Genomic DNA, 15444 nt, shown 5'->3' on the forward strand with positions numbered 1-15444 from the left:
TGTTTCGTATCATAGTTTAGCTACTTATGGTGTGGGTTATAAATGTGATCCTGGGTTTTGGTCTCTATTTGTCTTTCTTACTTAGTTGGAGGTGGTGTGGTGTAGGTTTTGTATTGTAGACAGTAGTATGGTACAGTAGATACATAGGGTGTATAGTATGGTATAGTATCATTGCATTCCAGGCATCAACTCCGTCCGGTCCAAAATCATTCCCCTCATGCCGATGAATTCTCGGAGACTCTCCCACTCCTCGCCTTCCTCTTCACCTCGCATGTAGATATCCTTAAACCCCCATGCAAGCGCAACCTTGTCGAAGGCAGCCCGCTCCTCTTCACGGGTCCAACGGTGTCGCAGCGGCACACCCGGTTGCCAAGTCACCCGCTCCATCTGGTCATTCGCCGTCGTGATGGCCAGGATTCCAACCGACGTGACTCCCCCCATGTATGCCAGACCCGCCGCGAAAGCGATACCCGTCGCTGTGCTCGGATCCATAGTGTTCTGCAGCGTCGAGGCCCACGAAGCAAGGGTATAGCAAGCCGCAGGCGCAGCAGCGATTCCACCCAACGGAACAGCTGCCCTCTTGAAGACCTTGGCACGACGGAACGCCGGGGTGCTATAGGTGGTGTCGATGATGGCCAACACTAGCGAGAGGTTGCGCTGGGCGATAGCGACATCGAGAGCCATGTCCGCGAGCTCGACGGGCACAGCACTGTTGATACTCTTAGGTTTGGCCTTGTGGTATCGGACAGGGGAGCTGTTCTCCTCGGGGACTGGTTTGTTGGCGTATAGATGGAAGATCTCCGGGAAGTGGTCGGGACGTTTGAGCATAGCGTGGATTTTGGTGTAACAGGTCAGGGCTTCGGGGGAGATGAAGACTTTCTCGTCTGTCAAGAGGTCATGGACGGATTTGCAGAGCTGATCAATGATCTGTTCGGGGGTCTTTCGGGGCAGTGTGGTGGTGGTTTGCTGCTTTTGTTTCCGGGTAGCGGCGTTCTTCCCTTCCTCTAGGTCTAGGAGGGATGAAATCTCGTCTGGTTGTTGGCTCTTGCCGGTGTCCTGCTCCGGGTGGACCATAGCTTCGGCAATTCGTTGGCATTTTTGTAGCAGTTGCACGACCCCGTCGTTGGGGGGCACAGAGTCCGTTTCGCTGAGTTCGGCACATTCGTGGGCGATCTGGTCCACAGCTTCTTCGAAGTCTGCTGGTGTGAGGTGGTCGGATTTGCTAGACTCAAATCTCCTACGGATAGGTGCGTATGTAGTCGAAGTCAAGAAGCTTTTCGGGCTTCTCTGGGGTCGCAATTGGCCTGGGCGCGCGTTCCGGGTCAACGGACTGGATGCATAGGATCGTACGGATTGATGAAGGGGCGCGGGAGGTGCGGATAATTGGCAGATCTGGCTGGCTAGAGCTTGCGACCGAGAGCTCTTGTGGCCCCTGAGGGCAATGCCTCTTGTCGGGAGCATGGTTGTTGCTGTTATTGTGGTAGTGGTGGTGAGGGAAAACTAGATGGGCCAGAGAGAAAGACGGGGAGATGCGCAAGGCGGCGAGGCCACCAACTGAATTACTGCCGCCACCAAAAGCGGGTCTCCAGGAACGACTGTCTGGCGTCCATCGACCTGACGTCCCTCTGGAACTCTCCTGCTTCTCCTCCATCAGCAACGCCCCGTAGGCAGCTGCTTTCTTTCAACACCACCCTTTCTCTGGCAACAGCAGGCCTCAAATGATCCAGCCAGCCCCAGCAGATTAGATCCCTTCGTGATCGGCTACCCACTCATTACTCCCTTCGGATTGCAAGCGTCATACTTCATCGTCTACAAACATCATGCCTCCCCCTCCGCCGCCGCCGCCGCCGCCCGGAGGGATGGGAGGTCCTCCCCCACCTCCTCCCCCCGCGGGGAATCTTCCCAGCAGACCCTCTGGTTCAGAAGCTAAGGGCCGGGTAAGAAGACCTTGTCTGCCAGTCTAGGCAAGTTGTCGACTGCTAATGCCTTGTATAGGGCGCACTGCTTTCCGATATCCACAAAGGCGCAAGGCTCAAGAAGACCGTGACCAACGACAGGTCGGCGCCCATGGTCAGTGGTGGAGGAGCGAAGTCTTCCGGTCCTGCAATTCCAAGCGCTCCGCCAGTTCCGGGCATGGCGAAGCCTCCGACAGGGCTTGCACCACCCGTCCCTCCGGCACAGGCAGCGAACAGGCTACGAAGCAACAGCGATACTGGTTCAGGGGGTGATGCAGTGGCGGGTGCCCCGGCGGCGCCTCAACTTGGAGGCCTCTTCGCTGGAGGCATGCCTAAGTTGCGCAGTCGGGGAGGTGTTGACACTGGAGCTAATCGGGACTCGCCATATCGATCAGATACGGATGGTTCGCGGAGCGCTCCCCCGCCCCCTGCTATGTCCGCCCCCAAACCGCCAGGTGCTCGACCTCCACCGCGTCCTCCTGCAACAGAGTCGCCTCCTACTCCTCCAGTGAACCCGTTGGTTGCAAATCTCCGGAAACCGCCCCCGCGACCGGCTTCCAGGCCGTCATCGACAGTTTCGACTGCGTCCAGCAGATCCGCCCCTGACGCTCCCCCGCGCGCACCTCCACCATTGCCCGGCTCCGCCAAAGGCCCGCCGCCGCCTCCAGTATCTACGAGAAAACCCTCTGCTCCTGCTCCTCCTCCACCTCCACCTCCCTCAGCTAGTCCAGCGGCACCTCCGCCACCACCTCCGGCGGCTGCTCCCAGACCTCCCCCGGCGCCGGCACGCTCTACACCTCCTCCCCCTCCTCCTCCCGGCGCGTCCGCTCCACAGCCGCCGAACGGCACAGCTGCTGCATCTATCGCCGTACAAGCTGCCAGAAATGCTCTCGGACATGCGCCACCACCACCTCCTCCCCCACCAGCGGCCTCGGCCCCATCAGCCCCCCCTCCGCCTCCTCCCAGTGCCCCTCCCAGCGAGCAACCGTCGCGGCCATCACCTCTGCCGTCTAGCATAGCACCTCCTCCACCTCATCAACCAGACCGTTCTACCCTGGACCCGAGCGCCTATACCCTCAGCAACGGCGGGCCGTCACCGGGAGCAAGCCCTCACAGTCCAGGCGGACATGGCATCATGCGGGTGGACGATCATCGGTTCAAGTTCCAGAGCGAAGGCTTATTGCCCAAGCCTCGACCATTTGTGGGAGGCACCAGGCGGTATCGGGCTGGACGAGGCAGCAGTGTGCCATTGGATCTGAGCGCATTGATTGGGTAAGGGAAGTGTTGCGGCGAGACGCGTGGTAGATTAGTATCTTTCTCCAGACTTGTGGATTCGCTTAGCAATTCGCATATTGTTAGTGATCGTAGGGTGTTTACGGAATGAAGATTGGTCTTCAGGTCAATTGCATTACAACCTGCACGCTCTGTACGTAGTATATGACATTATACCAATCTGTACCAGCTGAACTACTGGACCAGATAATACATAGTGAAACAATCAAAGCTTCTTATCTGATCAATCAATCAAACGTGATCGCCAATGCGCAGCACGGGACAGCTCCCATCACGTGATCAGTGGGCGCCGCATGGAAGCTGTGAGGATCCGGAGAAGCACGCCGCTGCAGTCACAACCTCCCAGGCCAGACCTCGCTGCTGTTCTTCTTTCCACCGATATACCTTGTCCCTCCGATTAGCGCGTCCTTTGCACGGCTTCCCTCATTTGTACAGAACAGCTGGCCGACTTCGGAGCTTAGTGAACAGATTCCCCTCCAGCTTAACGATCGGAACGCGGCGACGAAGTATTTGCTGCGAGTCAAGCTACTAGCTTCAAACCTAGTGCAAACAGAGTGCAGTCGACTTTGTTACGGAACTGTGTTTATTCTCCAGATCGTCTTTTCTACGACTTGCCTGGGCTAGGTGACCTTGAGTGGTGGTGCATTTTTCGTTACTTGGATTGTTTTTCCGTTCGGGATATTGGTGCTTTAAAGAGTACTTCACCCTCGCACATCTGATCATCATGTCGCTTCACTCTTATATCAACAGTAAGTTTTATATTCCTATCAGGACTCTGCTGCATGTCTGGTATTCAGTCCCTTGGTCAGTGCTAACGCAGTTATTTTCCCCCGGAGTATAGAGAAAGTATGCATCCTGACGGTTGACGGCCGCACTCTGCTGGGAACATTACTCTCCACCGACCAGCTAACGAACCTGGTTCTCCTGGATACGATCGAGCGAATCATCCGGACCCCCGACGACCCAGAACCCAGCTCCCAGATTGAGCATGGGCTGTATCTGATCCGAGGCGACAACGTTGTATTATGCGGAGAGGTTGACGAAGCCATTGACAACGACATCGACTGGACGAAGGTCAGGGGAGAAGTGGTCAAAGGCACCAAGAACGCATGAAACAGCGGGGAAGTGATGTTTCGATGATTATCTATATGACAAAGGGATTTTTTTTCTTTGCAGCAACAAGAAAGGAAAAAAAGGATGAGCGTTTTAAGTGTATGATGGGAAAGTGGACAAGAGTTTCAGCGTAACATTGGTGGCTAGTGCGTATATGGGTCAGGCGGACCCCCCTCCTTCTCTTTGTGGTGGTCTTTTCGTTCGTCGATTAAGGGGAGGGGGGAGTAAGCGCGTGCCAGTGTCAGTGTGCCGACCAGGGGGGGATGTTGTTATGAAGGCGAAAGAGAGAAAGCTACTACGCGCGCGACAGATTTACAGGAGGGGATTGGTCGGTACCAGATGATCCGTGGACAAGATCGGTGCGTCGTCGGGCGGGGATCCTTTTCTCGTGAGATGAGAAAGAGAGAGTGGAAGAGCGAGAGAGCTACAAGTGGGACGCGCATGGGCTCAAAAGGGCGCTCATCTGATGTGATGTCGCGGCCAAGTTTAGCGGCTCGACGGGAGTACTTGCATTTGGGAGTTGCATGGAATCAAGGAAAGGAATAAAAAAGGAAGTTTGAGATTGTCAAAACAAGGCATTGGAATGGCTGAAGGAATGGGAGAGGGAAGCGAAGAGGGGGGAGATGATACTACTAGTAGTAGTAAGTATCCAACACTCCTGCGCGGCAGGGTTCCATTGGACGGCAGTTTCATTGGGTGTTGGGGGGAAAGCAGTGAGCCGATGTGATTGAGGGCGCGGGATGTTCAGGGCAGCGGTTAATATGGATATGCAAGGTGATCAGCCCTGGATAGAGACCGCAGGGGAGAAAGGATTGTGGAGGGAGGGGAAAGGGAAAAGGACATAAGTTGACCATTTAACCATAATAATATCATAATCAATATGAAGAAGAAGCAAAGTCACTCATCACCTGATCTGATAATAATAATCAATATAATGCCTTGTGGCCATGTTGCATTGCATGCACCAAGTACTCTGTAGTAACTAATAGCCATGCAGCAAGTGGCACATGCATCATACATACAGTACCAAGCAGGCAGCATCTCTACTACTACCTACTATCTATGCATTGTCTTGTGCTATTCTTATACCTTCCAACATTTATTTAGATACAATTACTTATGCCACCGCAGACTGCATTGCACTGCCCTGTGCACAGCTAGTAATTGACTAAAAAAAATCCATCCGGGTGAACAACGCAAACGCGTCCCAGATTCCATCATCCAGTTCGGTTACGATGATGAGATTGATTAGTGATTACCAAGTACGTATTATTCGTTTAGGGAGGATCTGACGCTGGCCGTTTTCGGATTTACGTTTTGTGGTTTGGGTCTGTCCCAGGTTTTCCAGGGGCTCGTCCCAAGTGGTTGGAGATTTAGTTTAGCTTTAGTTTTGGTTTTGGTTTTCCCCCTCGTGAGATTTACCCTTATTATTCCTGCCTTCGATTTGATTTTAATTTATTATGGAGTGCGTCTCGTCTTTGCAGGTGGAGAGAGAGTATATCGTATGTATGAGATTTTTTTCCCAGCCCAGGGACTTCCTCAACAATACAACCACCACCTGAATAATAATTAACAATCTAATTATCATGAATTGAATAAATAATAAATGAATTCAAAGCATGCGAAAATAAATCTAAATGTGACAGCCTGCCCCGTTTTCTCTGCCGCCCGCCCCGCCCGTGCCAAGTGCGGCCCAAAACCCGACCGTTCAAGTTGAAGTTGCAGTTCAGTTCTCAGTTCAGTTCAATTCCCCTGATCCTCTCTTTCTGCCTCCCTCTCTGTGGCTGTTACCTGCTCGGCGTCCCATCCTCTCCTCTCCTCTCCTTCCCCCCCCGTACTATCCTCCCTCCCTCCCTCTCTCCCTCTTACTACACTCTGACTCCTCTTCCTTCCTCCCTCTCTCCTTTGCTTCCTATTCTCTCTCTCTTCCCTCCTCTCTCCTCTTCTCCTCCGCGTGTTCTGTTCTTATTCTTCTGCTTCTGCTTCTGCTTCATTTCTTCGTCATCACCTCTTCTGCTTCCACCAACATTCCTCCAGACCGCTTCAACTCAACTCTGCAACAAATTCCACTTCCCCTCCTCTTCCCCCATTATCTGACGCCAATCTTCCCCGGTCGCTGGGCGACCGCCACTTCCTACTGCCTCTCCGCTATCAACTATACTGTGCCCTCCCTCCCCCTCCGGTTCCGAGCGCGCCCTTCATGTTGTTGCGACCGTCCCAACACTCTTGTCTATACCCCGGGGTCAATTGGTCTTTCTAAGCGCTAGGATTTCCCTCTTCTTCCCGCTGGCATTGTTAGGCTAGTCCGTGGTAGCCCGACTTCCTTCCTCTCTCCCTCCCTCTCTTCCTCCCATCTCCTTCTCGATTTCTCCCTCCCCCTCCTACTTCCTCCCTTACTCTCCTCCCCAACCTCCTTCGTCCGCTTCTGGTGGCCAGGCCAGAATGTGGCTCTACCGTGGCGTCCAGTCCGCTGTATTCTACTACGCCACCTGCACCCCCTGTGCCAACACCCTAGACCGCCACAAGCGCAAAAAGGAAGCTGTTCGATCGCAACGCGAAAAGGATAGGATAGATGCTACCGTCACCGACCAACCGAGGCCTTTAGCACAGCCCACCGCCTTTAGTACCAACCCAGGATGGGCCGAGGAAATCGCTCTCGGTCCTGGTCCTCCCGCTAGACGAGGTGGTCACCGCAACGCCCATCGCCGGACCGACTCTTGGAATACCGGCATATCAGCAGACTCCACACAGGATGTGAGCCGCGGGGGCAATTCGGCGAACAAGAAGGATAAGAGCGGTTTGAAGCATCCGTTGGGCGATCGATGGAGCCGCATGCGAAATCAGCGCGAGGACGAACCGTTATGGGGTCAGGATGTGGAGGTCAAGGGTTCCTCCGTCGGACTCTCAGGTCGCGGTAAAGCAGATGCTGGCTCCTCCAGCAAATACTACATTGCTCGTGTACCCCCGGTCAACGACCTTCATCCTCCCATCGTTAGTGGACCCAAGAGCCGCGCCGAAACACGATGGATGCTACAACCCCCGCCCAGTGCTCGAGTGATGGCTGGCAAAGAGCGTTCTGGCGATACTGTCCGCAACAATGACCCTAGTGGACAACGCGTAGACGGTGACCGAAATGTCAACAAGCCCGTCACTCCTGCCCAGCAGCTCCCTCCCATAGCCACCCAACCTGCCGAAAAGAAGATTGCCCATAAGCCTTCCCCGCTTCGCATGGCCCCCGACGGCTGGTACGATCCAAGAGCCGTGGAGGACGATTCGGAAGGAGACGACGAATTCTCTCCGCCCTCATCGCCCAGAATGATGTTCGGACGTGATCAGGCCAACTTCGTAATCTCCCCATCATTCCGCTCGCGCTCGGATTCATGTTCTACGCTGTCATCACCTGGCGATACCGAAGTGGAGTCTCCGCGGGTCTCCTTGCATCAGCCCGGGACCCCGACGTCACGGCCTGTCTCCAAAGCAACTCAAGATAGCGGTAAACATTTCCCTCCAACGATCTCACAAGCCCTATCTACCTTGCAACGTGACAACAACAAGGTTCAATTGTTGCATTTGGAAATCAATGACTCGCCTGACGATATCGGATTAGGTCATCTTGAACGCCTCCGACCCTGGCGTTGGAGTATGGATATATGACCCTAAAGATCTGTCCGCCTATCCGCATATCGCCCAGGTCACTTGCCTGAGGGCGTGTCATATTTCCTTCGTTTTCGTGCATTGTTGAATCATGGAAGCCTGCTTTGCTCTTTTTTTTTTCTCGTCTTGCTCATTGGGTAGCAGAAATACCCCCTTTCTGTTGGATTCCTTTTCTGTTGGTGTGTTTTTGTGTATGTTTCGGCGTTGGCAGCAGCTAAAAAGCGTTCCGTTTTGATGCCCCTTGACCCATTCCATGGCAGATATATTTCTCGTTGCATCATACTGAACAGCATGGGAGTTCCCTAACGTGTGTATGCATGGCTGGGCCAACAAACACATAATCCTTCATCCACTCCCTCCTACATCGGGCCATGAAAGACTGTTCACATCATCATCCAACTGACTCACTATCCTTTTTGACTGGCTGCATACGCATTTTGCATTATTGCTACTCTTGCTTGGTTTTGACTATTGTGTGTGTGATGTTCCCGATTCCTCTGCGCAGAGTACTATCCCTAGTCTGTTTCCTCTTTTCCTATATCTTTGCTTGCTTGCTTTGCTTTGAGCCGAATTGTCGTGTCTATCTGTCTGTCCTTGCATTTGCTCTCTTTCTCACTTCGTTCGCTCTCTTGTTCTCCGACCTTGACCTTTACCTTTACCCTTCATGTATACTACTTTGTTTTAATACATATACTTAGATCGTTCTGCATAGAGCTGAATGTCCGTTATGGTGTAGCGTAGACTCCATTGAAATGCATGTATAGTATATAATATATACTAATGAATACTCTGTATGGGGTAAGTAGGGTAAGTAGGGTAAGTAGGGTAAGTATATCCGCGTCTAAACAAGATACCCAATCAGGAAGGAAGTCCGTCAATCCTGAATCAGTCATAGATGTTAACAGGGCTACTTCAACTGTAATTACTTTCCTAAAACAGAAAGAACGTGTTCAGATCAGTGAACATACCCCACATGCATACATTAAGGCATTGTATACTATCTAACTTGTACAATACACCACAGGTATTAAATTACGGAACTAGAACGAGGAAAGTGACTACTACTACTACTACTACTACTACTACTTATAAATATCATTGACATATTTGGATGCATTCCCCTCCTTGAATACTATACGGGTATGGGGATTTAGAAGATAGAGCAGGGCAAGCAAAGATGCATGCTATTCCTTTACTATGCCGCGGCGGTAAGTAGAAGATAGCTAGGTACGTAGCTTGCTAATTTAGTTGGCTAGTAGTTGGAGGGAAAGAGAATAGTCTTTTTCAATTAGAAAGATGGTGAAAATGATGATGCTATGATTTCAACTCGGATATGTTCGTAGTGGTAGTGGTAGTAGTGTTGCTTTGCTTATAACATAGTGGTATGACTGGACAATAGATTGTTTTTTTTTCTCTGTCCCAAAAAGAGTAAAAAAGCACGAGAGGAAGATGAGAGGGAAAGCAAAAATAAGGGTTTCATATAGTAGGGTCCCTGTCCCATGGCCCCGGGAATATCATATCACATGCCCAGCACTCAATGGTTTCGTGGATGGTGTTTGTTTTCCTTTAGTAGACCTTCTTCTTCTCGTCCATACTCAATTGGCCGGGGCCCATGTTGACCAGGAGGAGAAGACCTCCGCTGTAATGAGCGCATATTGGTTAGCTGGCGTTTCTTGCGAATGTATCGGAAGGTAGTAAAGGGTAGCTTACACAATGGACAGGATCTGGAAGAAGTCGTACTTGGCGAAGTCCTTGTGAGGGTGGTGGGGGTGAAGCTAAAGTAATGTCAGTTATTGCGCATCACATAAATTTCCTGCCATAGGCCGAACATACAGTCCAGAAGTTGTTGACCAGGACGTTGAACACACTCAGCAACACAACCAGCATGATAGCACTCCACTTGGCCTTGAAGCCAACAATGACCATGACACACGCGACGAAGCCGAACAGGCTGACAATGATGCGCCAGAGACTCCACTGGCCCGAGAAAACGAACCCGATGAAGAGGAAGATCAACAGCACACGACCAGCGAACTGGACGTACATCTTGCGATCCTTCTCATCGAGCTGGGGAAGACCGGCGGGGACGAACTTCTTGCGCACCCACGAGTCGGAGAGAACCATGAGCAAGCCACCGACGACACTCAGGTTGCGGAGGAAGAAGTTGAGGTCGAAGATCAATCCGTAACCGAGACCCTGAACAATGACGACAGCCAAGAGACCGCCAACAGCGTACTCCGTGTGTCTACGGGCAATGACCATGAACGAGCAAGCTGCCATTGCGATCATGTTGACGATAAGGAAGGTATGCGTGACTCCCCAGGGAACTGTAATGCGACAAAGCCCAAGTTAGAGTCGATCTGCGATCCGGCCCCACGGCGGGTGCGACCGGATATAGGAGGGACGGGGCCAAAAGCCATGCTTACTCTTCCGGTAATCACGAAGGTATAAGAGTTGGTCGTTCCATTGGGTAATCATGCGTAGACTGTCCTCAATGAAGGTGACGACGATCAGAAAGCGACCAATGGCTGGCAGATACCTGAACAGCAAAGAAGCCACGGTGTCAGTGACAAGTCCTTTTTCCCGCATGCGAGCGATCGAATACGCCTCTTTCAGCACGGAGGCTGAACCAGAGTAAGACTCAATGATGTCGAAGGGCTCACATACGGCTTGACAGGGTCGGACATTGTGTCCAGCCAATCCTCAATTTTGCTCGTCTGTTCGCGGACAGCATCCAGGGGACTGGGATCGCTCGTTGCCTCTACCCGACCAGGACCCCCAAAGGGGTTCTGGTGGCCGAAATTGTAGCCTGCAGTGCCACGGATTTGTGCCATGGCGAGAATAGATAGAGTCGAAGGTAGGAGAGAAAAGCGACCGCGAGAGTGGTAGAGGGACGAATTGAACCCTCCGCAACTAGTCCGAATAAGGGACAACAAACAAGGGTTCGAGCGGGTGCCGAGAGAGGTTAGGTGGCAAGCTTAAGGTCTCGTAGCAGGGAGGGGTGGCAGGATGGAAGGCAGAGCAACCGAATTGCCAGGAAATGAAGGGTATAATATAGAGGGAAAGAGGAGGAAGAAGAAGAGAAAGAAGAAGAGCCAGGCTCACGGAAGAGGAGTTGAAGATGGATGATTGCAGCACCTCCGCGGTGATGGAGAGGAAGGCCCGTGACTGCTGTTCAGGCCACGATGACCGGAACTCGACACTAAGCCGGGAGAGGCATAGTGCGGTCCCCAGCCCGGGAGGTTCGACCCTGGCCCGTGACGCCATGATCTCCCTTTTAACACTAACATCTGCGTCTTCACACTGCATAGCATACTAGATCTCCCCCCCCCCCCCCGGCTCCGCGGGAGATCTCTCCTCATTCTTCACCGAAAACCCCCCTCTCCCTCACAGCTTGAAGCTTACAACTACCTCTAGTTGGCCTCTTCCTTTCACCCTACATTGTTGAGGGCTTACACCCACCCCCGAAATGACCATAACCCATGCAGCGGAGTCCGGTCGGACATAGCCCCCCACAGTCCCAACAGGGACCGAATTTTAAGTCGTTCGGCGGAGGATCCGGCGTCTGAAACCCGATCATCGTGAAACAGGAACCCTCCAACCTGGCACACTCAACCAGGGCAGGAAGGAGCATAAGACCTAAAAAAAGATCTTGCGAGGATCCTTGCGAATAAAAAGGAGAATTGAATTGTAGTCACCTACATAATTTATGGAGTTTAAGGACAAAACCAAACCCCACAACTACAGCAGCAAGAAGCAAAGAAGGTTAAAATAGAAACACATAAGATGCCAGGTGGCCCTCCATAGAAAAAAGGTAAAAAAAGGAACCATCCACGCTCGCACTGATATCACATCCATAGCCATCCATGCTATTTTCGCCAACACGGTCGCCATGCCGCTCGCGTACTAAAGAGGTATTTCGAAATAGTAGGTAAGACACATCAGGAAAATGTTGGCAAATGTTGCCAATTTAGAGGCGACCCAAACTTGCCATCTGTCAGTCCCATAAAAGGAGGGAACCCCAGAGTGTGCATGGGCCGAGTACAGTGCCGGGCTGCAAAAGGGGCAATCCTCCGAGCCAATAAGCATCATCACAATATTTAAGAGACAAAAACAGGGAACAGCGAAAAAATAAGGAGAATCCAAGACTAAAATAATAATAAGAATAAGAGCAACCGAGCATAAGATGAAATAATACATGAGATCTCTTTTTTTTGTTGGGGAGTTTTGGGTGTTTCTTCGGTCAAGTCGTTGCGTTTCTGCCACCGTTGGATCTCTCGGTCAGAACAGAGCAACTCGCCAGAATACATGGTACGTTTTTGGTATAATGGAGTGCCCCAAACGCCAAAGCCATGAGTAATAAATACAGTTCAGGATATCTAGGTGTCCTGAATGAATCACAGACAAGCATGCCTCTCGGGGCTAGCTTCGTTTTCTGTCTGATCTATGGAGGGTTTAAGCAGCCCAGTCGGAGTCCAGAGGGTGGCCCTTGACATTCGAGCGAAGGACATCGGGAAGATAGGTGGGCGTCACCTTGACCTTGGGCTGCTCAACAGGGGCGGGAGCAGCAGCAACAGGAGCGGGCTGGCTTTCAGGAGCGCTAGCCTCGCTCTCGTCAGTCTTACCTCCCTTCTTCTTGGTCTTCTTGCTGGAAACGGTGGTCCACTGGTCCTGGACACCGAGAATGCGCATCTGCTCCTCCTCGGACGGAAGACCGGAGTCCCATTCCTTCTTGGGGGCAGCCTGAGCGGCGGGAGTTTCGGACTCAAAAGTGTCCAACAATTCCACCTTCGGGGCGGGGGCCGCCTTGGGGGCGCCGTTGGTGACTGCGGGAGCAGCCTTGGTCTGCCAAGCGTTGGTCGGGGGAGGAGCCGGCTTGATGCCAGCCTCACGGCGTTCAGCTTCGCGAGCCATGTGGAGCTGCTTCTCGAGCAATTTACGTCTCTGCTCCTCAGCCTCCTGGACCTGCTGCTTGCGGGCCTCGTTCTTCAAACGCTGCTGACGCTGCTTCTTGGTCTCAACCTGCTTGAAGGACTGGGGCTTCTGCTTCTTGGTGGCATCCGAGGACACAGCACCGGTGACACGGAGAACCGACGCGCCCGGGGCGGGCTCTTCAAGCATATCCGAAACATATCCAGCGGAACCAGTAGTGGCGTTCACCATGGGAGAGCCAGCGGGGGAGAGGTCATCGTCGGCGTCGGCTCCGGTAGTGGACGAGGTGCGAGTAGAGACACGAGAGGTAGAGCGCTCGCCGTTTTCAACCTGAGCGGCCTTGGTCTTCTTCTTCTTCTGGGACTTGCTACCACCAGCGCTGGCACTGCCACTAGACTGCACGGGAGTTCCGTTCTTCACGGCGGCAAAACGCTTGGCCATTTCCTTCTTGTCGATCTCCTCATCCGCCTCCTCAGACTTCGAAACAGCAGGCTGGACGGCGGGCTTCTCCTCAACGGGCTTGCTAGGGGCAGGTGTAGGTTCCGGGGACTTCTTGGTCTTGCGCTTAGGCTTCTTTGCGGCCGGCGCAGGCTCCGTCTTTTCCACGACGGGCTTTATAGGGGTCTTGTGCTTGGGGTTCGGGCCATTGTAGTACCAGCCCAGGCCACCTGCCACGACGAGCAGGAGAGCCCAACTGATGTAAGGGTTCATCATCGTAAAGAGCTATGACACGTAATAATTGTCAGTCTGCGAATCACGAAACATTCAGGGAGGTGATGCTGGACCCGCAACATACATTTAGAATAAAACCTGACGGACGTAGCAAATATCGTTATAATGTCTCAAATATAAAAGACGACTTCAATCACAGACGGAACGTCCTGAAGTGGTCTACTGGCCAGGCGCGTAACGACGCTCGGCGAGAAAGGAGAAGAAAAAAGAATAAGGAGATCCAACAAGGATGTCCAGAAACGAGGAAAAAAAAGAAAATACAAGGGAAAAAGAAAAAAGAAGTATAGAGCAAGCTTCCGCAGATCCTCTTCTTAACCTCTAATCATCGAGTCGTCGAGACACAGAGGGTGGTTGGAAGACAAGGGGAAAGAGGGCAGGCCAGTCGCGCGCAGAAAGGCCAGATTGCCTCGTGGACCTTCTGGATGCTAATACCACTTGAGCTGTAAGTCGAGTCGCGATGAAGCCAGAAGGAGAAAAAAGCTACGGCTCTGCAATGCAGTCGATAGCTTGCAGGCAATTGAGTGCGTAGCCTATGACCTCAGAGTCGGGAGTTGGTTCAAAGGTTCCGACTGCGCTCTGCGGCGAAGAAAGATGGTACTGGTAGCGAGAGTCGGGATGAGGTAAGGGAATAACGGATACCTAGAATCACCGAGCGGGCATCGAGGCACCCGTCAACCAAGGAATCGGGGATTGGGTGACAATGGGTGGGCAAGGGCAAAGGAAGATTAGGAGGAAGGTGAGAAAGAGGGAAGGGTTGAGAGAGAGAGAGAGAGAGAGAAAAAGAGAAGAAGAAAGGAGGAGGGCGGAAGTGGAAGAGGACACGGTCTGGAGAAAGATGAAGGGGTTGTCATGAACTACCTTCTTAGTGTCCGTCCGTGAATAATAAATTACAGCGGGAAGAGGAGAGGAGACGGTTGATGGCCGTGGTGGTGGTACTGTATCTACGCAGTATTGCAGTCACTGTGAGGCAGTCAGGACTCGTATTGGTAATACTGGCTGCCTGTTTGACTTGGAGAGTTGATCCACTGAAGATCAACATCACGATTGATAATGGATCTCTCATTCAGGATCGATGCAATTAACCATTAGGCTTTCCCCAGTAATATCCTGTCACTGCATAGTTGTTATCCTTTTGATTAAATCAAGTCAGGGGCTGACATGCTTGTGGCGCATTTCAAGATCTAACGAGGCACCATCCCCTTCGTATCGGCCTGGGCTGTAATTGGACTAAAGGTGATCTTTGTGCCTCTCTGTCACTCCAAAACAATCATTACACCACAGACAGTGTGCCGTCCGTGAGGCCTCACTGACCATTCACACTAAGGAGAACAGCAAAGGCCAACCAGTTTGATATTAATATCAATAAACTAACGGATATTAGACTCAATATAGGTGTGTATTCTTGAATTAAATCGGGTGGAGGACACTATCCCAGCAGGGAGATTACGCGGGGGAAGATCTTCCACAACTCTCAAAGCTGGTTCGACCATTGCCCATGCTGCAATGTCATGTCTTTTCCCCTGTTCGACGGGCGTCTAGACGAGTCGACGGAAGATTCCGTCCTCGAATGAAAGATTCCATGACCCCGGCAACTAGCTCAAGCGGTAGTTGCTGATAGGGTTGCAAATAGTCCACCAGGTGGCAGAGCAATCGAATCACCAAACTAAAAGTGTTTAGACTAGCCTGCAAGAACAACTTTGATTTCGGGAGAATCGGCAGTTACCAGTTACACTATGACAGGCACAAGTAACGGGTGTACCTCACA

At 52.2% G+C, this 15444-nt stretch overlaps 8 protein-coding genes across 8 annotated transcripts; 4 read left to right on the forward strand and 4 right to left on the reverse strand.

Moving 5' to 3' along the window:
• Positions 1–94: 94 nt before the first annotated feature.
• Positions 95–1495, reverse strand: BO85DRAFT_446262 (uncharacterized protein). The gene has a single exon (XM_025659466.1). It carries the CDS (start codon positions 1459–1461, stop codon positions 169–171), a length of 1293 nt encoding a protein of 430 aa, XP_025519020.1. The 5' UTR covers positions 1462–1495; the 3' UTR covers positions 95–168.
• A 325-nt stretch (positions 1496–1820) lies between these two features.
• BO85DRAFT_435413 (putative proline-rich, actin-associated protein Vrp1) lies at positions 1821–3231 on the forward strand (the record flags this gene model as incomplete). The annotated part of the gene is made up of 2 exons (XM_025658523.1): positions 1821–1937; positions 1996–3231. The coding sequence occupies 2 exons, from the start codon at positions 1821–1823 to the stop codon at positions 3229–3231; spliced, it is 1353 nt and encodes a 450-aa protein (XP_025519021.1).
• Positions 3232–3876: 645 nt separating this feature from the next.
• BO85DRAFT_187737 (U6 snRNA-associated Sm-like protein LSm8) lies at positions 3877–4531 on the forward strand. The gene is made up of 2 exons (XM_025654399.1): positions 3877–3997; positions 4090–4531. Exons 1-2 carry the CDS (start codon positions 3973–3975, stop codon positions 4359–4361), a joined length of 297 nt encoding a protein of 98 aa, XP_025519022.1. The 5' UTR covers positions 3877–3972; the 3' UTR covers positions 4362–4531.
• A 1171-nt stretch (positions 4532–5702) lies between these two features.
• Positions 5703–6716, forward strand: BO85DRAFT_187768 (uncharacterized protein). Its single transcript, XM_025654400.1, has 2 exons — positions 5703–5863; positions 6008–6716. The coding sequence occupies exons 1-2, from the start codon at positions 5822–5824 to the stop codon at positions 6626–6628; spliced, it is 663 nt and encodes a 220-aa protein (XP_025519023.1). The 5' UTR covers positions 5703–5821; the 3' UTR covers positions 6629–6716.
• Positions 6717–6803: 87 nt separating this feature from the next.
• Positions 6804–8015, forward strand: BO85DRAFT_364298 (uncharacterized protein; the record flags this gene model as incomplete). Its single annotated transcript, XM_025655693.1, has 1 exon — positions 6804–8015. One exon carries the CDS (start codon positions 6804–6806, stop codon positions 8013–8015), a length of 1212 nt encoding a protein of 403 aa, XP_025519024.1.
• A 1385-nt stretch (positions 8016–9400) lies between these two features.
• Positions 9401–11115, reverse strand: BO85DRAFT_446265 (protein ERV29). Its single transcript, XM_025659467.1, has 5 exons — positions 10683–11115; positions 10442–10554; positions 9849–10342; positions 9726–9790; positions 9401–9654 (listed from the first exon to the last, which is right to left on the reverse strand). The coding sequence occupies exons 1-5, from the start codon at positions 10847–10849 to the stop codon at positions 9582–9584; spliced, it is 912 nt and encodes a 303-aa protein (XP_025519025.1). The 5' UTR covers positions 10850–11115; the 3' UTR covers positions 9401–9581.
• A 670-nt stretch (positions 11116–11785) lies between these two features.
• BO85DRAFT_187840 (uncharacterized protein) lies at positions 11786–12338 on the reverse strand. Its single transcript, XM_025654402.1, has one exon. The coding sequence runs from the start codon at positions 12213–12215 to the stop codon at positions 11922–11924; it is 294 nt and encodes a 97-aa protein (XP_025519026.1). The 5' UTR covers positions 12216–12338; the 3' UTR covers positions 11786–11921.
• Positions 12339–14145, reverse strand: BO85DRAFT_187839 (uncharacterized protein). Its single transcript, XM_025654401.1, has 2 exons — positions 13744–14145; positions 12339–13670 (listed from the first exon to the last, which is right to left on the reverse strand). The coding sequence occupies exon 2, from the start codon at positions 13659–13661 to the stop codon at positions 12471–12473; it is 1191 nt and encodes a 396-aa protein (XP_025519027.1). The 5' UTR covers positions 13662–13670; positions 13744–14145; the 3' UTR covers positions 12339–12470.
• Between the last annotated feature and the right edge of the window lie 1299 nt (positions 14146–15444).

This window comes from Aspergillus piperis (assembly GCF_003184755.1).
Source record: "Aspergillus piperis CBS 112811 unplaced genomic scaffold BO85scaffold_3, whole genome shotgun sequence".
Lineage (NCBI taxonomy): Eukaryota > Fungi > Ascomycota > Eurotiomycetes > Eurotiales > Aspergillaceae > Aspergillus > Aspergillus piperis.